General features: G+C 49.0%; 1 protein-coding gene across 8 annotated transcripts in view; it reads right to left on the bottom strand.

Annotated features, from left to right (window-relative positions):
- Positions 1-19,302, bottom strand: part of DYSF (dysferlin) — a 315,864-nt gene that overhangs the window by 238,368 nt on the left and 58,194 nt on the right. For all 8 annotated transcript variants that reach the window (XM_030563895.1, XM_030563898.1, XM_030563902.1 and 5 more), the window contains exons 4-5: positions 17,630-17,735; positions 701-815 (exon numbers count right to left, since the gene is read on the bottom strand). In XM_030563895.1, coding sequence (XP_030419755.1) covers positions 701-815; positions 17,630-17,735 — 221 coding nt within the window. The remainder of the gene's footprint in view (positions 1-700; positions 816-17,629; positions 17,736-19,302) is intronic.

Below are 19,302 nucleotides of genomic sequence, written 5' to 3'. Positions count from 1 at the left end.
AAATGATTAGGGGGATGGAGCGGCTTCCATATGAGGAGAGATTAATAAGACTAGGACTTTTCAGCTTGGAAAAGAGACAACTAAGGGGGGATCTGATAGAGGTCTATAAAATCATGACTGGTGTGGAGAAAGTAAATAAGGAAGTGTTATTTACTGCTTCTCATACCACAAGAACTAGGGGTCACCAAATGAAATTAATAGGCAGCAGGTTTAAAACAAACAAAAGAAAGTATTTCTTCACACAACGCACAGTCAACCTGTGAAACTCATTGCCAAGGGATGTTGTGAAGGCCAATACTATAAACAGACTTCAAAAAATAGCTAGATAAGTTCATGGAGGACAGGTCCATGACTGGCTATTCGCTAGGATAGACAGGGATGGTGTCCCTAGCCTGTTTGCCAGAAGCTGGGAATGAGTGACAGGAGCTGGATCACTTGATGATTCCCTGTTCTGTTCATTCGCTCTGGGGCACCTGGCACTCGCCACTGTCAGAAGACAGGATACTGGGCTAGATGGACCTTTGGTCTGACCCAGTATGGCCATTCTTAAGTTCTTATGCCTGCAGCAGACTGCAGGGTAATGCTAGTGTTAAAGTCCAGGATAATGGGTTCACTGTGCAAGCCAGAGAGCACAAACAACACACTTAGCAGAATGCAGCCTAGAAATGCGAGAAATGCACATGCAACAGTGTCTCTTTACCGGTGACGGTGTCAAGCTCAGCTGTGGACGGTGTTGGCTCCGGAGGGGTAGGCGGTGGGAACAGAGGAGCGGCCCCGGGTGGAGGAATGTAGGAAACCTGCAGGTTGAGGAAGGCCTGGGGGAACAGAGAAGGATCATTATAAAAGGCTCATATGCCACAGGACTGAGGAGGTCATTACAGAACAAGTGTCAGTGGTCTGAAGTGCTTTATCCCCTCCTCACGTTCGCCATGGATCATTCCAGCCCGAAAGAAATTGCAGAGTTAAATACGTCACTGTCTTACCAGGTATCGCACGTGCAACGCACCTACCCTGCTGTCCAGCATCTCAAGAGCACGCCTGCTAGGCTCTCCAGTGGCCCAGGGACATCCTGATAGGATGCACTTGCTGTGCAAATAAAAATACTAGGATGCTGAGCCTGCAAATAAAACCTTTATCTAGCACTCTTCATCACTAGCTCTCAAAGCACTTTACACGGGGGGTCAGTTTAATCATCCCCATTTCACAGAGGGGAAACTGCGGCACAGAAAGACCATAAGAGCATAAGAACAGCCACACTGGGTCAGAGCAAAGATCCATCTAGCCCAGTGTCCTGTCTACCGACAGCAGCCAGTGCCAGGTGCCCCAGAGGGAGTGAAGCTAACAGGCAATGATCAAGTGATCTCTCTCCTGCCATCCATCACCACCCTCTGACAAATAGAGGCTAGGGACACCATTCCTTACCCATCCTGGCTAATAGCCATTAATGGACTTAATGTCCATGAATTTATCCAGTTTGCTTTTAAACATTGTTATAGTCCCAGCCTTCACAACCTCCTCAGGCAAGGAGTTCCACAAGTTGACTGTGCGCTGTGTGAAGAACTTCCTTTTATCTGTTTTAAACCTGCTGCCTATTAATTTCATTTGGTGGCCCCTAGTTCTTATGTTATGGGAACAAGTAAATACTTTTCCTTATTTCACTTTCGCCACATCACTCACGATTTTATAGACCTCTATCATGTCCCCCCTTAGTCTCCTCTTTTCCAAGCTGGAGAGAGGAAGTGACTTGCTCAACATCGCCCACATGAACCGAAGCCACATCTCTGGCATCCCAAGCCATGTCACTATCCAAGAAGAGGGCTCAAAAGTGAAAGGCTTAAAATGCTCCTACTGGCCTTCTTTTCGGAACTCATTATGGCCTGGTCTACACTAGGGGGAGGGATCGATCTAAGATACGCAACTTCCGCTACGAGAATAGTGTAGTTGATGTATCTTAAGATCGACTTAGAATCACTTACTTCATGTCCTCACCGCGCAGGATCGACAGCTGCCGCTCCCCCATCAGCTTTGCTTCTGCCTCTCACCAAGCTGCAGTTCAGCAGTCGATGGGAGAGCGATCCGGGATCGATTTATTGCATCTACACTACATGCGACAAATCTATCCCCGATAGATCAACTGCTACCTGCCGATCCAGCAGGTAGTGTGGACGTACCCTATACGGTGCGGCGGGTGAAAGCGACAGCTTTGTACTTGAAAGGGTTTCTGCCTTCTGTTCTCCTGCAAAATGATCATTTCTGCTCAGGAAAAAATTCCCAGTTCTGCCCTAGCTAAATGGTATATCCCCATCCCGCTTTCCCCAGCCGTCCAAGCAATAACAGAACACTGATGCTGGCTGCTTTTTAGATAATTTGAAAATGGGCTTGTGATTAAATAATTGGCCACTAGAGGGCAGCTTTAGACTGTTTAGTGTCTCTAAAGCCAAAGAATGGAGAAACTGTTTTGGAAATGGAAAAGGAAGCGGGGCTGGAGGGGCACAGACGGACAAGAAGCAGAACTGGGGGCTAGTGGTGCATAGTGTCGAGGGACCACAGACATGGGTTCTATTCCCAGTGCTGCCAGTGACTGCTATGGTACATTGGGCGGCTCTGCATCTCTGTGCCGCAGTCTCCTCAACTGTAAAATGGGGATAAGGCTGCCAACCTCCAAGAGTTTTTGATATGGCTTCTTCAAGTGCTCAGGCCTCCTTTAATGAGAAAGGCAAAGGCACTATCACTGGATCTGAATACACGTCACGGGCAAGGTTAGCTGTCAAAAAGGAGCCACTGTTATTATTTATTCACAGGTTTTTTTCATAGATTCCAAGGCCAGAAAGGACCACTGTGATCATCCAGGCTGACCTCCTGCATCACACAGACCCTGCAACTGTCCCAAAATAACTCCTAGCACAGAAACACATCCATTCGTGAGTTTACAATTGTCTGTGCTGGAGAGTCCACCATGACCCTGGGGAAACTGTTCCACTCGTTCATTACTCTCACTGTTAAAAACGTACGCCTCATTTCCTGTCTGAATTTGTCTAGCTTCAACTTCCAGCCCTTGGATCATCTTATACCTTACTGAAGAGCCCACGATTAAATAGCCATTCCCCAGGTAGGTACGTATAGTCTGTAAGCAAGTCACCCCTTAACCTCCTCTTTGTTAAGCTAAATAGATCGTGCTCCTTGAGTCTCTAGCTACAAGGCAGGTTTTCTAACCCTCTAATCATTTTCATGGCTCTTCTCTGAAACTTCTCCAATTTATCAACAACCTTCCTGAACCGTGGGCACCAGAACTGGACACGGTGCTCCGGAAGCGGTCACACCAATGATAAATACAGAGGTAAAATAACCCCTCCACTCCTCCCGGAGGATCCTATTTATGCATCTAAAGATCACATTAGCCGTTCTGGCCACAGCATCACAGTGCGAGCTCACATTCAGCTGATTATCCACCAGGACCCCAAATCTTTTTCAGAGTCCCGGCTTCCCAGGAGAGAGTCCCCCATCCTGTAAGTGTGGCCTACATTCTTTGTTCCCAGATGTAGGCATTTATCTTCCATGATATTCAAACGTATTGTTGGCTTGTACCCAGCTTATCAAGCAACCCAGATCACGCTGTATCAGTGACCTGTCGTCTTCATTATCTCCCACTCCCCCAATTTTTGTATCCTCAGCAAACTTTACCCGTGATGATTCTATGTTTTCTTCCAGGTCACTGGTAAAAATGTCAAACAACATAGGGTTCAGATCCACTCCCTGCTGGACCCCACTGGAAACATACCTGCTTCAGGAGGATTCCCCATTTACAGTTACATTTTGAGACCCATTAGTTAGACTCACAGACTTTAAGGTCAGAAGGGACCATCATGATCATCTAGTCTGAGCTCCTGCACATCGCAGGCCATGGAACCGCACCACTCACTCCTGTAATAGGCCCCTGACCTCTGGCTGAGTCAGGGACACCAGAATGGGAGGGGAACAGGTGGCCATGGCCCTCTCATGTTTCGCCATGGACCCCGCCTCTCCTCTTTCCCCCAAGACCCCACCTTCTGGCCAGGCCAGCAGCTGGAGCCCCGGGCAGCTTTGGGGAGCCACGGAGCAGTTCCCGGCCCGTGTCCCCTCCCACTAGGGCAGGTGGAGGGTCTGCAGTGCCTCACAGCTGTCCGAGCGGCTCTTACTCCAGTCAGGGGGCAGGGCCTCGGCACTGCAGCCCAGCCACAGTAAGAGCCACGCGGGCAGTTGTGAGGAGCTGCAGCCCCTCCACCTGCCCTTGGCGGGGTCCCCGGGGGGCAGGGACACAGGCTGGGGGCCACTCTTGGGCTCCCCCACCCCAGGCAGGCAGAGGATCCGTGGCTGTCCAGAGCTGCCTCTGCTCCACCCCCCACCCCTCCACACACACACACTTTTGGGAAAGTACGCCGCCCCTGGGCTGAGTTACTCATGTCTCAGATCATGATTTACAGACTTGAGGTTAAGAGTTCACCATTTACACAAGTTTAAACCTGCAAGTGACCCATGCCCCATGCTGCAGAGGGAGGCAAAAAGTCTGTGACTATCTGACCTGAGGGAAAATTCCTTCCCAACTCCAAATATGGCAGTCAGGTGAACACTGAGTATTTTGGCGAGACCCACCAGCCAGACCCCTGGGAAAGAATCCTTTGTAGTAACTCCGAGCCCTGCCCAACCAGTGTTCCATCACCGGCCCCGGGGGATATTTGCTACTAGCAGTCGCAGATCGGCTACATGCCCATGTAGTCAGTCTCCTCAGACCATCCCCTCCATCAACTTAGCAAGCTCAGTCTTGAAGGCAGTTAGGTTTTTTGCCCCCATTAGTCCCCTTGGGAGGCTGTTCCCGAACTTTACTCCTCTGATGGTTAGAAACCTTCATCTAATTTCAAGCCCAAACTAGCTGAGGGCCAGTTTATAGCCATTGGTTCTTATGTCCACATTGGCCCTTAAGTTAGATAACCTCTCCCCCTCCCTGGTGTTTATCCCTCTGATGTATTTCTAAGAGCAATCATATCTCCCCTCGGCCTTCATTCGGTTAGACTAAACAAGCCAAGCTCTCTGAGTCTCCTCTCATAAGGGAGGTTTTCCATTCCTCAGATCATCCTAGTAGCCCTTCTCTGCACCTGTTCTAGTTTGAATTCATCCTTCTTACATGTGGGAGACCAGAACTGCACACAGGATTCCAGATGAGATCTCACCGGTGCTGTGTATAACAGTACTAACACTTCCCTGCCTCTACTGGAAATACCTCACCTGATGCATCCTAGGACTGCATTAGTCTTTCTCACAGCTGCATCACACTGGCAGCTCATAGTCATCCTGTGGTCAACCAATATACCCATGTCTTTCTTCTCCTCTGTTGCTTCCAACTCATAAATCCCCAGCGTATAGTTGGGCAGCTTTCAATCCATTTAATGTGTGCCCATTTAACTTTACATCGTTCTATTTTTTTTAATCAAAATATCATGCAGGAGCAAGTGAATCTCTTTACAGAAATCTACATGTATTACTACCACAGCACCTAGAAGCCCCATTCATGGCCCAGGACCCCACTATGCAAGGCTCTGTACAATCCCAGAACAAAATGCCAGTCCCTATCCCAAAGAGCCAACAATCTAAGCACACACCTCAGCAACTCAAATCAATGCCCAGATTGACTTGCAACCTGACGGAACATTGAATCTGCACTTGGAGAGCCAATGGGCAAGTGTGGGGAAGATTCATTCTGGTTTTCAGAATTAAAACAAGCCTGAATCCCTGTTTTACATGCAAATCGCAATGCACCGTCCATGCCTTCAAGGCAGATCAAATAGATATCCAGACAGCTGCATCCCTGCTTCTCCTGGAAATGGAATCCATGGGGTGGGGCAAAGGGGGAGTGGGAGATGGTTGCCCCATAGACTCATAGACTCATAGACTCTAGGACTGGAAGGGACCTCGAGAGGTCATCGAGTCCAGTCCCCTGCCCTCATGGCAGGACCAAATACTGTCTAGACCATCCCTGATAGACATTTATCTAACCTAATCTTAAATATCTCCAGCGATGGAGATTCCACAACTTCCCTAGGCAATCTATTCCAGTGTTTAACTACCCTGACAGTTAGGAACTTTTTCCTAATGTCCAACCTAAATCTCCCTTGCTGCAGTTTAAGCCCATTGTTTCTTGTTCTGTCATTAGAGGCTAAGGTGAACAAGTTTTCTCCCTCCTCCTGATGACACCCTTTTAGATACCTGAAAACTGCTATCAGGTCCCCTCTCAGTCTTCTCTTTTCCAAACTAAACAAACCCAATTCCTTCAGCCTTCCTTCATAGGTCATGTTCTCAAGACCTTTAATCATTCTTGTTGCTCTTCTCTGGACCCTCTCCAATTTCTCCACATCTTTCTTGAAATGCGGTGCCCAGAACTGTACGAATAGCAGATTACAACACCCTAAAATCTGGCATATGCTAGATGGAGGATTTTATGTCAGTAACAATTCGTCCCCAAGATGAAACCTTAACAGACAAAAAGAGATTCACATCCTCTCTACTGTCCATCTGCAAATGCACTAACAACCTGTACCTGGGAAACAGGAACTTACTACTGTAAATCCCCAGCTGTTGACACATTTTCTTCAACTGGGATCTTATCAGATATAACAAGAGGAGTAAAGCTAGAGACTTCCATGGAAAAGAACAGGGTGCCCCAGGGCAAAGATATCAGTCAGTTGGTAGATGGCACAATTCTTTCTGCTTCAATCTGGGCCAATGGCCCAGCATGGCAGAGCTGCTCAAAAAGAAGAAACAAATGTGATTTATTTATTTTTATTTGAAAAATGTTGGCCAACTATCGCGGACAAATTTCACAAAAAATTCCACCCATTTTTTCCTCAATTTTTTCAACTTTTGAAATGTGGTTGAAATTTTAACACTTGAAACATTTCTCGCGCTCCAGGATTGGAGAGAGCTGTGATGCTGGAAGTGCCATGCTGGGGAGAAGGAGTAGAAGGAAAAACAGGATGGTGCAGAGTAAGGAAAGGGATTAATTTTCTGCTTTAGCCCAACACACGTGACTGGGTTCAGTGCAGGCAAGGCCGGCTTTAGGAAGTGCGGGGCCCTATTTGAACAGTTTTGACAGGGCCCCGGCAGGGATGACTAAAAAAAACATGTAAAAAAACCACATGGGGCTTGTACTCACCGGGCGGTGCTCTGAGTCTTCTGTGGCACTTCGGCAGTGGGTCCTTCACTCACTCCAGGTCTTCGGCGGCACTGAAGGACCCACCGCCGAAGTGCCGAAGACCCAGAGAGAGCGAAGGACCCACCGCCAAAGTGCCGCTGAAGACCCGGAGCGCCGCCAGGTAAGCAAAAATTTAAAAGGCGCCTCTAGCCAGGGAAGAGATTCTTACTGGGCGCGGGACCTTCTGAGGCGCGGGGCCGGATTCAGGGGAATTGGTGGAATTGGCCTAAAACCATCCCTGAGTGCAGGGGTCACTGGAAGACACCCTCTGGCCTGTGCCCGACAGGACATCAGACCGCATGATCTAATGGTCCCTTCTGGCCTTAAGCTCTAGGAATTTACAAACTGCCTTCTCTCCCACACGCTGGTTTTCCCACTGCTGCTCCTCCTGCCATCTCAGAAGGCAAGTGACAATTGTTCTGTGCACCCCCAAAAATTCCGAATTGGCACAACTGAACTGCTTTACCACCTTTACCCATTTCCTCACCCACTTACACTGGCTGCAAAAGTTATTATACAGCACCATCCAGAAGTGCCAACCCCAAATGTTCAAGTAAGGTCCCAAAAAGCCTGAGACTGGTTTAAAAGCCATGAGATTTTCATAAAAAATCATCTTTGTATGTGCCTGTTGGTCTTTGAACCTTTCGTAGGGCCGGCTTTCAGTCTTTTCTCTGCAGCCACAAGGGCTATCCCGCTTACCACTTTTTAAAAGAATAAAAGCGGAGATTTTCACCTAATCACAGGATCTAGGAGCAGGAGCACTAAGAAAGAAGCAGATACCGTGAGACTCACAACGGATTCACAGAGAGTTGGCAACACTGACTTCATACCACTGCAGAATTTGACCTCCGGATTTGGAACTTTATCCTCAAACATGAAGTGCGTGTCAGTTTGTTTTGACTTTAATTGCAGGCTGCTTCCAGAGGAGAGTATCTAACAGGCTAACCAAAGGGACCGAGGGATGACTTGAACTCACGCTTGTGGGGAAGCTTGCACAAGCTCACCTGAGCGGTTACTGGTCAATGGTACAATGCCACAGATGTGCCTGGCACTGGGCAGTTCAGATAGAGATGGAGTCTCTATCTCTGAGAGTCTGGCAGTCCAAGCTTTCGTTTAACAAATGAAGTGCAAGCAGGGCCCGTCACAAGGCAGCGCGGTTCAACGAAATTCCAATTAAAGAGATACTGCTTGACAGCAGGGCCGGCTCCAGCTTTTATGCCACCTCAAGTAGCTAAGGAAAAAAAAAAGGGGGAAAACCTGATTGAGCTGCCGCCAAAGAAGAAGGGGAGCGAAGGACTCGCTGCCAAATTGCCGCCAGAGACCTGGACGTGCCACTCCAATAGCAGCCAGAGGACCGTCCCAGGCACCTGCTTCCTGGCAGGGGGGTAGAGATTGGAGGAGTGCTTTTGCATGCCCAAGCAATGCTGACCTTGCTCACCCAAAGACTTAGCCATAGGTCAACAGGTTCAGGGCATCATCTAAAAGGACCCAAATCACAAATCCAGTGATGATTTTTTCTAGAGCAATTACACAGTGGCGGTGTGGAAAAGGGACAGGAATCACAAGCAGGTGCTCGCACACCCCATCCATTCCAGGCACGGATATTTAATCCGTCTACTGGATTGTCCACCAACCCTGCCAATCTAGCCTCTGCTGTCCTCCTCCCACTGCGCGGTATTTTATCTCCCACTGAGATTCGTTCAGGTGAATGACCGGTTGACTGCAGAAATTCCCGAGGGCCCCCCCCCCCACCAGTGCCCTTTTGCCAGTCCTGAAAACTAGTGACACCAAAGCTAACTCTCGGAGCTAGATTGTGCGTCAGCACCTGGGGTGTCTCCTCCACCCTATTTCATCATCCCAGAGGTGGCAGACCAAGGGTTCTCAAGCTGGGATTCAGGACCCTTCCCCCTCTTAGGGGTCACAAAGAGGGGTCAGAGACTCACAGCTAGAGCTGCTCAGGAAATCGGTGACAAGAGCTCTTTTCAGCAGAAAACGCAGATCCATCAATTCCAAAACATCTCATGAGAACGGGCCGTTTCAATGAGTTTCTTCCTACTCAGAAACATTGTGGAAAATATTGAGAATTTGTCAAAATCTTTCAAGATTTTGAAAATGAAAAATGGTGGGTTTTTGTTCAAAAAATCTTTTTGCTTTGAAATTTAAGCTCGTTATAAAAAAAAATTAAATTGCCAATATTGAAATAAAACATTTTGATTGATTCAAACTGATTTTTTTATTATTGTTATTCTCATTCCATTTTTTATTTTTAGTTTGCAAAAGTTTTCACAATTTCAACTTTTCATCCCAATTCGGGCGGGAAATGTTTTCAGTATCTTGAAAAATGTCGTGGGGCAGGAAATCCCTGTACCAGCCGGATCTCCTCACTCTCCTCTGCCCCGGGTAAGTGAAAGGGGGCATAGGCTAGATGGGAGGCGAATTTCTAGGTGAAAGGGAGCCCTGGCGTGGAACAGTTTGATAACAGCAGCAGCAAACCCGGTGCTGAAAAATCTCATGATATTTAAGATAATATCATGATTTTTTATTACTTGGGTTTGCAGTGTTGCCTCTCACTTTGGGTTCCTTCATTTTTAGTTGCCCAACCTGAGACACCTTAGGCCTGATTTTCAGGGCTGTTGTCCAGCCACAGCTCTAATAATTTCTTATTATTTGTCCCCTTGTGCTAGGTGCTGTACAAGCACAAAAGACATCACACTGAGTGCTCTTAGTCAGCTGATTATCCCCCCATCCTGTAAGTGAGGCCTACATCCTTTGTTCCTAGATGTAGACATTCACCTTAAAACCCGTTTGCTTGCGCCCAGTTTACCAAGTGATCCAGAGCCCATGAACTAGTGACCGGGCATCTTCATTATTTACCACTCCCCGACTTTGTGTGTCATCTGCAAACTTGATCAGTGATGACGTTACATTTTCTTCCAGGTCATTGATAAAAATATTATAAAGTTTAATCATATAACCATTTAACGTAACCATTTTATAGCATATGGCCAACAACCGACCCCCATAGAAATGGACGCACGCGATGACGATCTCACTGCAAACATGCCCACTCATTTGTCATTACATTTTGGACCTATCAATTACCAGTTCTTAATCCACTTAACATGTGCCATGTTCATTTGATCTCATTCTAGGACTTTAATCGAAATGTCGTACGGTACCAAGTCAAATGCCTTAGTGAAGTTTAAGTCTATTACATCGTGGGTGAAAGCCCATGCTCCAAAACGTCTGTTAGTCTATAAGGTGCCACAGGATTCTTTGCTGCTTTTACATCAACACTATTACTCTTATCATTCCAGAACTTGTAATCTCAGCCAAAAAGGTATCAAGTGAGTTTGACAGGATCCACTTCCCATAAACCCATGTTAATTGGCATTAATTATATCACCCTCCTTTTGTTCTTTATTAATCGAGTCCAATATCAGCCACTCCATTATCTTGTCCGGGATTGATGGAAGGCTGACAGGCTTATAATTATCCAGTCGTCCCATTTGCCCTTTTAAAAAACTGACACAAAATTCTCTTTCCTCCAGTTTTCTGGAATTTCACCAGAGCTCCAATATTTATTGAAAATCAAAATTAATGGTCCAGCAAGCTCTTCATCCAGCTCTTTTAACACTCTTGGATCCAAGTTGTCTGGACTTGCTCATTTAAAGATGCCTAACTTTAGTAGTTTCTGTTTAACATACTCCAGAGATACCAGTGGAATATAAGGAGCTTTATCATCCCCATAGGATTAGACTATATCATCTGGTTTTCCCCAAACACAGAAAAGAAATATTTATTGAATACTTCTGCCTTTTCAGAATTATTATTGATAACTCATTTCCACCAGGAATGGACCAATACCATTGTCAGGATTATTTTGGTTCCCAATATTTTTTAAACACCTTCTTATTATCCTTAACTCAGCTGGCCCCATGGAGTTCTCCTTGTGTCCCTTGGCTTCCCTTTTCAATTTTCTACAATTCTTCTTAACTTGCTAGCCTACTGCTGCCCCTTTGAGAAGTTAGAGGTGTAGACGGACCCCAGTAGACTGACACACTAATTCTGTAAGGAGGAAACCATAAACATTCACGATAACCCAGGTGCTACAAAAGAGTCAGCTGGGTTCCTGGTTGCAATGAGCCCTGGGAGCCATTTGGAAAAGATACACCACATTGGGAGTGATTGTATTGCTGCTGGCAAGCTCATGTCACCGGCCATAAAACTAAACCAGGATCAGAGAGGCAGCCAGCATTAGTTTCCAGTCTCCCTCCCCCCACAATTATTTTAAGCATCAGAGCCTTTCCATGAAGGCTTCCTTCAGTCCCAGCCCACCGTTATCAGCTCAGCATCCCACATGCCACTGACTCATTCAGGGTCACACAGTACCACAGAGGAAAACAGAAACAGCACCACTGCGATCCAGTTTCCTGCTCTCAATCCCACAAAGAGCAAAACACCTCCTGGACCGGCCTGACCACTGCACAAAGCCAGAATCGGTGACAGTCCTGCCACCTGAATGAACCAGACAGAGGGTGGGAAATAGGATACTCTGCCACAGAGAAAGTAATGTCTGTCACAAGAGTTTGGAACAGAGCCAGGCACTGAATCCACATCTCCTGAGTCTTCCACCCATGGCTTAACCCCAGACCATCCTTCTTCTTAATGCCCTGTTAGTGCTTCTGTGTCTCTAGCTTCTCCATCACTGGGGCCTTTGCAGCAAGACTGGTTGTCGCTGTGCCTGTCTCAAACACACGCTCTAGATCAACAACAAATGATGAGCGTCATCCAGGAATCACTGGCTGAGGTTCTCTGGCCTGTGTCATGCAGGAGGTCAGACAAGATGGTCACAGTGGCCCCTTCTGGTCTTCCAAACCTTGCCCACATAGGTTACATTTCCTAAAGACACGAGGCCCATGACGCACTGCGGCTAAGACACGCCTTTCAGGAAACGGGACTGCTAGCTAATTGGCACCAACTCCACTTAAAGCCCTCCCCAATCAAAGGCTAATCACACTGCAAGAGCCCTGTCTTCTCTCCCCTCAGATCTTTTTATTAAAGACCTCCCTGTTCAGGGGAAAGACAGTCCAGTGATTAGGGCATTGAATCATAGAATCTCAGGGTTGAGAGGGACCTCAGGAGGTATCTAGTCCAACCCCCTGCTCAAAACAGGACCAATCCCCAACTGAATCATCCCAGCCAGGGCTTTGTCAAGCCTGACCTTAAAAACCTCTAAGGAAGGAGATTCCACCACCTCCCTAGAGAACCCATTCCAGTGCTTCACCACGCTCCTAGTGAAATAGCGTTTCCTAATATCCAACCTAAACCTCCCCCATTGCAACTTGAGACCATTACTCCTTGTTCTGTCATCTGCCACCACTGAGAACAATCTAGATCCATCCTCTTTGGAACCCCCCTTCAGGTAGTTGAAGGCTGCTATCAAATCCCCCTCACTCTTCTCTTCTGCAGACTAAATAATCCCAGTTCCCTCAGCCTCTCCTCATAAATCATGTGCTCCAGCCCCCTAATCATTTTTGTTGCCCTCCACTGGACTCTCTCCAATTTATCCACATCCTTCTTGCAGTGTGGGGCTTAGCCCATGGAAGACCTCTGCTCTTCCTGTGTGACCTGAGCCTCAGTTTTCCATCTTTAAAATGGGGATAATAATGCAGGGATGTTGTGAGGCTCAATATGTTAAAGACTGTGAAACGCTTTTGAGATCCAGTGATGAACACATAGGCATTATTGTTCTACCTTTACCCTGGCCACTCCTATTGTTGCCTAAGCACTGCAGAACTCGCCCGCCCAGTTTTAGCAGGTATCCCACTCTGAAGAACTGTGTAGCAGCTACCAGGAAGGAAGGAAGCTCATTCAAAGCATTTGCTGATTGGGTGGCCAATGCACAATGCATTTGGGAAGAGAAATGCACTGACTTGAGTGTCCCCAATGCCAGGGCTCCCCTCCAACTGGGGTAAAATTAGAGCACTACAACAAACATGCTTCCAAAACTAGGGAGGTCAGGTGCAATTTGTCATCCTGGGAAATCTGCTGCCAGGACTTCTGGGGCCCCAGAGTGGAGAGCAGAATGCTTCTAGAATGAGAACTGCTGTTTACAGGAACACTTCGCTATTTACGGGCCGGCTGTGAACTGAGTTCCCCAAACAGGAGGTGAGAAAAGCACCAGTTGGGAATGGAAGGAAACCAGTAGCCGAGCAAAAGAGGAACAATCAGAGCCGCGGGGGAACTGCTGTAAGAAGAAGTCAAATTCTTGCCATCGAAGTGCCCTAGGACAGATATTTTCACACATCCCAGGGGGAGAGGTGCACAATATACTTCCCTGTTTAATGCTAAGGCAATAGCTTTTGTGTGAACAGATGACCAGGAGGGGAGGAGGAAAATGGGCTTCCTTACAATGGCTAAAGAAGGGTTGAAACCAGTGTTCCCTCTCATTTTTCCCACCCATGTGAGGAATGAATTTTGTTATGTGCACAATATGGAGGTGGTGTGTGGCACATCACCTCTATATTGGTGCATATAACAAAATTCAGGTGGTGGGGGTGGGGATGAGGGGTTCGGAGTGTGGAAGGGAGGCTCATGGCTGGGGCAGAGGGTTGGGGTGCAGGGGGTGAGAGCTCCGGCTGGGGTGCGAGCTCCAGGGTGGGACTGTGGATTACAGGTTTGGGGTGCAGGAGGGTGTTCCAGGGCTACAGCAGGGAGAGAGGACTCCTCCCAGTTCTCTCCCCCTGCAGCAGCTCTAGGGCTGCAGGATAGGCACCCCTCCCCCAGCCCCAGCAGGTCCAGTCCAGGGCTGGGGGCAGGCCATCTCGGCTGTACCTGGGTCCAGGCTGGGTCACGTCGCCCTGGCCATGCCTGGGTCTGGGCCGGGCCATGCTGCCCTGGCCATGCATGGGTCCAGGACAGGCTGCCACAGCAGGTCTGGGAGCCCCAGCTAGAGCAGGTCTGAGCCACAGCAGAGTTGGGGCTGGGGAAGGGGCAATCCTGGCCATGTCAGGTCCCCGGGTGGGTTCCCTGAGCACCTGCGTGGCACTAAATATGCTGCCGCACGGCAACGCAGCTTCCAGGGAACTCAGGTTGAAATTCACCTCCTCTGTCCCTGTTTCCCTTGGAGATTCAGTGGAGGACTGGAGAACTAGTGGGATTGTCACTTTACAGAGCTGAAATCAAACAAAGTGACCTTCTGGCCTCGTGCTACAAGGTACCTGGTCAAAATGGTCTGCAGAGGTTGTGGTCAGATCTGGACTAGAGTCTGCACAAGAGTTTGGGATCTGGGCTGGATTGGGGGTAGGGCTCAGGATCAACAGTGTGGGAATCCTAAGAGAAGTTGTCCTGAGTCCCCCGCACCAGGGAAGACCCCGCAGCCTCGCACTGACGTCTGTTCTAATCTGTATTTGAACCAGAAAATGGGATTTGAATCTGAGCCACACGGTGGGGTCCGACCTGACCCAGCCCCATAAGGAACTGAATCCAAGTTCCATTCCCAGCCCTGTCGGTAACAATATTAGGATTTATGAGCTGTGCACTGGCTAAACCAAAGCTGAGGAACAGGAGGTGAAAGACATGACAAAAGAGGATGAAGCTTTGCCGGTTGTCAGGTGGGTGAGCCAGCACGGCCTCCTGGGAGAGTCTAGCTTATCGGAAAGGCACTTGCATGGCCGGGTCCCAGCACTGTCACAGCCCTTGACAGCTGCACTGGGGAAAGGTCTATAAAAAGAGTCAGTCTCGTCCTGCAGACTGCCCAGCCTTACCGACGTACAGCACACGCTTCCCTGGGAGAGGAGCGGAAACGCTTTATTTAGAAAAGGGCTCGTCTAAACAGGAACAGAAACACGTGGAAAGGCTTAAAATAGACCCAGGAATGTCCAGCGGGGTCCCTGTGAACTGGTTTGGGCCAGACCTGAGCCCAGCTTGTCCCTCAGTCGTTTCACACCAGTGCGTAAGTGGGGTCTGAATGAGCATTCCCCTAACATCTACTGGGGAACAGACTCTCAGGACCAGACCTTGTTTTCATGAACACACTTACTCTGCCTAGGTATTCAGCTGGAGCGGTTAGTGTGAGCCCCGTGTGTAGCTGACAGCTAACAGGTGATGTTAGTAACGCAGTGTCTACACAGACACCGCATCGGCCTAACTACATCAACATAAGCACTACGCCTCTCGTGGAGGTGGAATTATACGTTCGGTGTAGTGGGCGAGTTACATTGGTGGGAGCAACATTTTAGTGTCGACGCCTACAGAGTTAGGTTGGCGTAATGTAGTGTATACCAGGCCGGAGAGAGACGTGCTTGTTATGAGTACCTGCCTAAAAGGCAGGAAAAGGACATTAGCAATGGTAGAGCAGCCGGCTGAAGGAGTGCAGGTCCCCAGTGGAGTCACAACCCTCCCCACTGCAACCCAGAAAATGGTGATAATAGTGATTGCTAATGACACAAGCCGTGATATTGTGAAACAAGGGCAGAAGATAGCAGACCCAATACCATCATGGGACCCCAATGTGAAGCTGAGGTTCTAGCAATAGACCCAGCAAAGTCTGACTTTGGAAAGTCACCACTGTGCGAGGAACGGAAGGATGACCTGAGGAGGAAACTTGGCGAAAGATCTCAGATGTTCTCATTACATGCCTGGGACATGCAAAAGGAGTGGAACATATCAGACTACAAAAACAATGAGGAGTCTGGTGGCACCTTAAAGACTAACGCATTTATTTGGGCATAAGCTTTCGTGGGTAAAAACCCACTTCTTCAGCCCTAAACCCCCTGGCAGAAGCTTTAAGAGCTGGGTTCAGTGGCAGAACCTCCAGAGGTGGCGTGGCAGAGGCTGCAGAGAGGCAAGTGGTAGCAAAGGAAGCAATGGCACGCGGCACAGTGAAGGACAACGAGGCAGCAGCCAAAGGCAATGATGCAGAGTGAACGGCTGCAACTGTGAGCAGGGGGCAGTGGAGGGAGGGGGTGCGTGTTAAAGGAAAGTTTGTTTGTGGAACGCCGTAAGGTGACAAACTGAGGCGAAGGCCACAGCCCAGCATGCTCCAGGATGGGTGTTTTGCTTACGATTGGATGGCTTTGAATGTGATTGTGGCGTTTCCCAGACTAATGCTGGGTTCCATTTCCCTTTTAATAAAAGTTTTTCTTTGTTATACACAGACTCGGTGCTTGCAGGAGGGGATGTGTTGCCTCTTAGAAGCACCCACGAGTGATGTTACATTTTCCCAGATTAGCAGGTGGGGGCTCGAGCTGGCCCTGTTTTATTGTGTCCAGAGGAATGCCCAGACAGCTAACCCGGCCCTTGTTGCTGCCAAGTTCACCTGGCAAAAGGGTTACAAGAGTCTTACACTCCTGAGCAGAGCGTTGGACTAGATGACCTCCTGAGGTCCCATCCAACTCTGATAGTCTATGATTCATTTCTCATGGGCACCAGTGATGGCACGAGGTGGCAAGGGATTGGCTCACCAGGAGTTTGGTAAATCAGGAGCTGGATCCTTAACTCAGCGACACCAGTGTCAATCCATCCACACCAATGGCTCTCATCTGGATTTACCTTGGGAGAGCCACCCTCCCGTTCTTGCACAGCTGCTAAAGCCTGCAGGACTGACGCCAGCTTGACAGGTTCTCTGCAGTTCCGGGTCCCCCAGAGTCCTCGAGGAACCTCCTATTTACCAGGTCGCCCCTTTGGAGTTCAGCGAACAGGGAGGTTTGGCTAATCTACGGTTCACCTGCACTGTGGGGCTCCAGGGATCACATCACACGTCAGGGAGGAAACCCAGAATCCTGACCGTGGGGTCCTGCCAGGCCTTTGGGCCCAGTGCCTGAAAGCAGGGGGAGTTCTGCATGTCCCCTCCATAGCTCTGCCCACAGAAGAACTGAAAGCATCAGGGGAAGGCGCCCTGTAATTCTGCCTCGGCTGTGGAGTTCTGGGACTGTCCATGCACTGCCAGGTGGCTGCATCTAGTACACGGTTTTTTCCAGCTCCTCCTGTGCCTCCAATCAGCTCCTCCTGGAGCCCCAACCCCCCATTTTAATGTAACCCCAAGGCTTGCAGCCTCATTCTGTTCAGACTTCCATTCAAGGCTGCCTGGGCAACAGAGGAGCAGGTGGAATCATCCCAGCCTCTGGTCTGGTTTTAATGAGACAGGCATTTTGCCCCAAGGGCTGCCTCCTCCACCAGTTCTGCTGCTCACACGCTTCACTGGGATCTGAACTCCCACCCCCACCAGGGACTGACCCCACGACCTCCCTTGCTCAGCAACATCATGGATTTTTCAGGGCACTGGAGCTACGGATGGGTGGAGAGAGCGCGTGTATCGTATCACTTCCCTCTGGCCACGCCCGACTGTCCTCCCACAAGGAAATGTCACCGCACCCAAAACCCCAGACTTGGAGAGGGACTTACCCCAGTGCTCTGTCTCTTGGTGTCCAGCAGGGGGGCGTTAAAGCTGGCAGTCAGGGTGGGATTGACCAGGACGTCCTGCAGGGGCACTCGGGCTTCCCCCAAAAACCTATAAAAGGATCAGAGGAACAACAAGTTAATGGGAGAGGAAGAAAGACAATGAATGCATCGGGTTAAGACTGGGGGTCCCAGGCTTGGAGTGAACTGGATAGCGCCCCACGGAAGCCAGCAAGATTAGGTATAAAATACACATGAAATACCCCAGATTTACAGTTTGGAAACTCAGTGTAGACACAGCCCTGAACTCCGTGTAGACAAAGCCCTGAAGATCACTTCTCTCTCACCTGCTTCTGGGAGGCCAGCCCCTGAGGCAATAAAGCCAGTATCTATATTATACAGAGATCTCAGGGACACTCAAACTTCTGGATAAGCACGAGCTCTCCATGGTCCTCCTAAACACCGCTGCTCCTCCAAAGCCTAGGAGCTCTGCAGGGCAGAAAGGCGCAGCGGTCTATAGGTGCAAAGTTTGGTACAGTGTAAACCTAGAACACTTCTGGGCAAAAGGGAATAAGAGGCATTATTTCATTCCCCTCCCCTGGACAGATGGCCCAATGGTGAGGGTGCTAGTTTGGGGCTCGGAAAACCTGGCTTCAATTCCCTGCTCCCCTGTGGCCTACTTATTTCACCTTGGGGGACTCATTTAGAGTCTCTGTGCCTCAGTTTCCCCATCTAGTCAACAGGGATGACAACACTGCTCTGCCTCATAAGGGTGTGTGAGGATAAATACATTAATGACTGCAAGGTTCATTGGTGATAGGGGCTGTATCATCACCTAAGCTAGACAGGTCCCCTCAATAGCCTTGTGAGATAGCTCATTGTATAGTTGGGGAAACTGAGGCACAGTGAGGGAACGTGGAACATGAACTGGCTATTCCCTGCTCCAGGCTCCCAGCCCTGCATTCTGACCACTAGATACCCCTCTCTCAATGCTGTGCTAACAACACTCCCTGTCAGTATATTTCACCCACATGCGATAGGGTGAGGACAGGCAAAGGCCATGACTTGTACGGTTTGGCTTGTTTCCTCAACAGCGCAGGGGAGCTAGACTCAGGCTAATGTTTGCTGCCCTGTGGTTAGATAGTCAACCTGGACTGAGCTGCCAGAGTGGTGTGGAGGAAGACTAGCAGCTTCCTCTATAACATAAAGAGATATCAGAGCTCCTGTCCTGGTGCTGCGCTGGATACGCCAGAGGAACGGCTGTGGGTGCCATCCTCAGAGACCACAGTGGGCCAAAAAGGACACCAGATGGACCCACCAAGATGTCTCCTAGCTGACACAACAGGGAGGTCAAACAAGATGTGCTACCTTCATTTCTGTTTGCTCAGCCCACGGAAAACACTGTGAGGTCTGTTCTGTACCCAAGAGGCTAATCCTTGAGGTGCTGGGCACAGGGGGAGCTTGGGGGGAGCTTGGGGAGAGGCTGTGGTTCTCAGCCTGTGGCCTAGGTAGCACATTGGGGGCCCCATATGTGGCCTGCAATGAGAACCACTGTTTTAGAATTAAACATCTAGATTCCCTTGTGCTTAGGGTCAAAGCGCAGGTATCTGTCTGTCTGTTTCAAATGGAAGTGCATCACAGAGCACAGTGGAGCTTCAATATGCAGTAGCCAGGCCCGT

Source organism: Gopherus evgoodei, chromosome 5 (assembly GCF_007399415.2).
Source record: "Gopherus evgoodei ecotype Sinaloan lineage chromosome 5, rGopEvg1_v1.p, whole genome shotgun sequence".
In the NCBI taxonomy this organism is placed as follows: Eukaryota; Metazoa; Chordata; order Testudines; family Testudinidae; genus Gopherus; species Gopherus evgoodei.
Note: the sequence above shows the minus strand (reverse complement) of the source record. Positions and strands in the feature narration are given on the sequence as shown.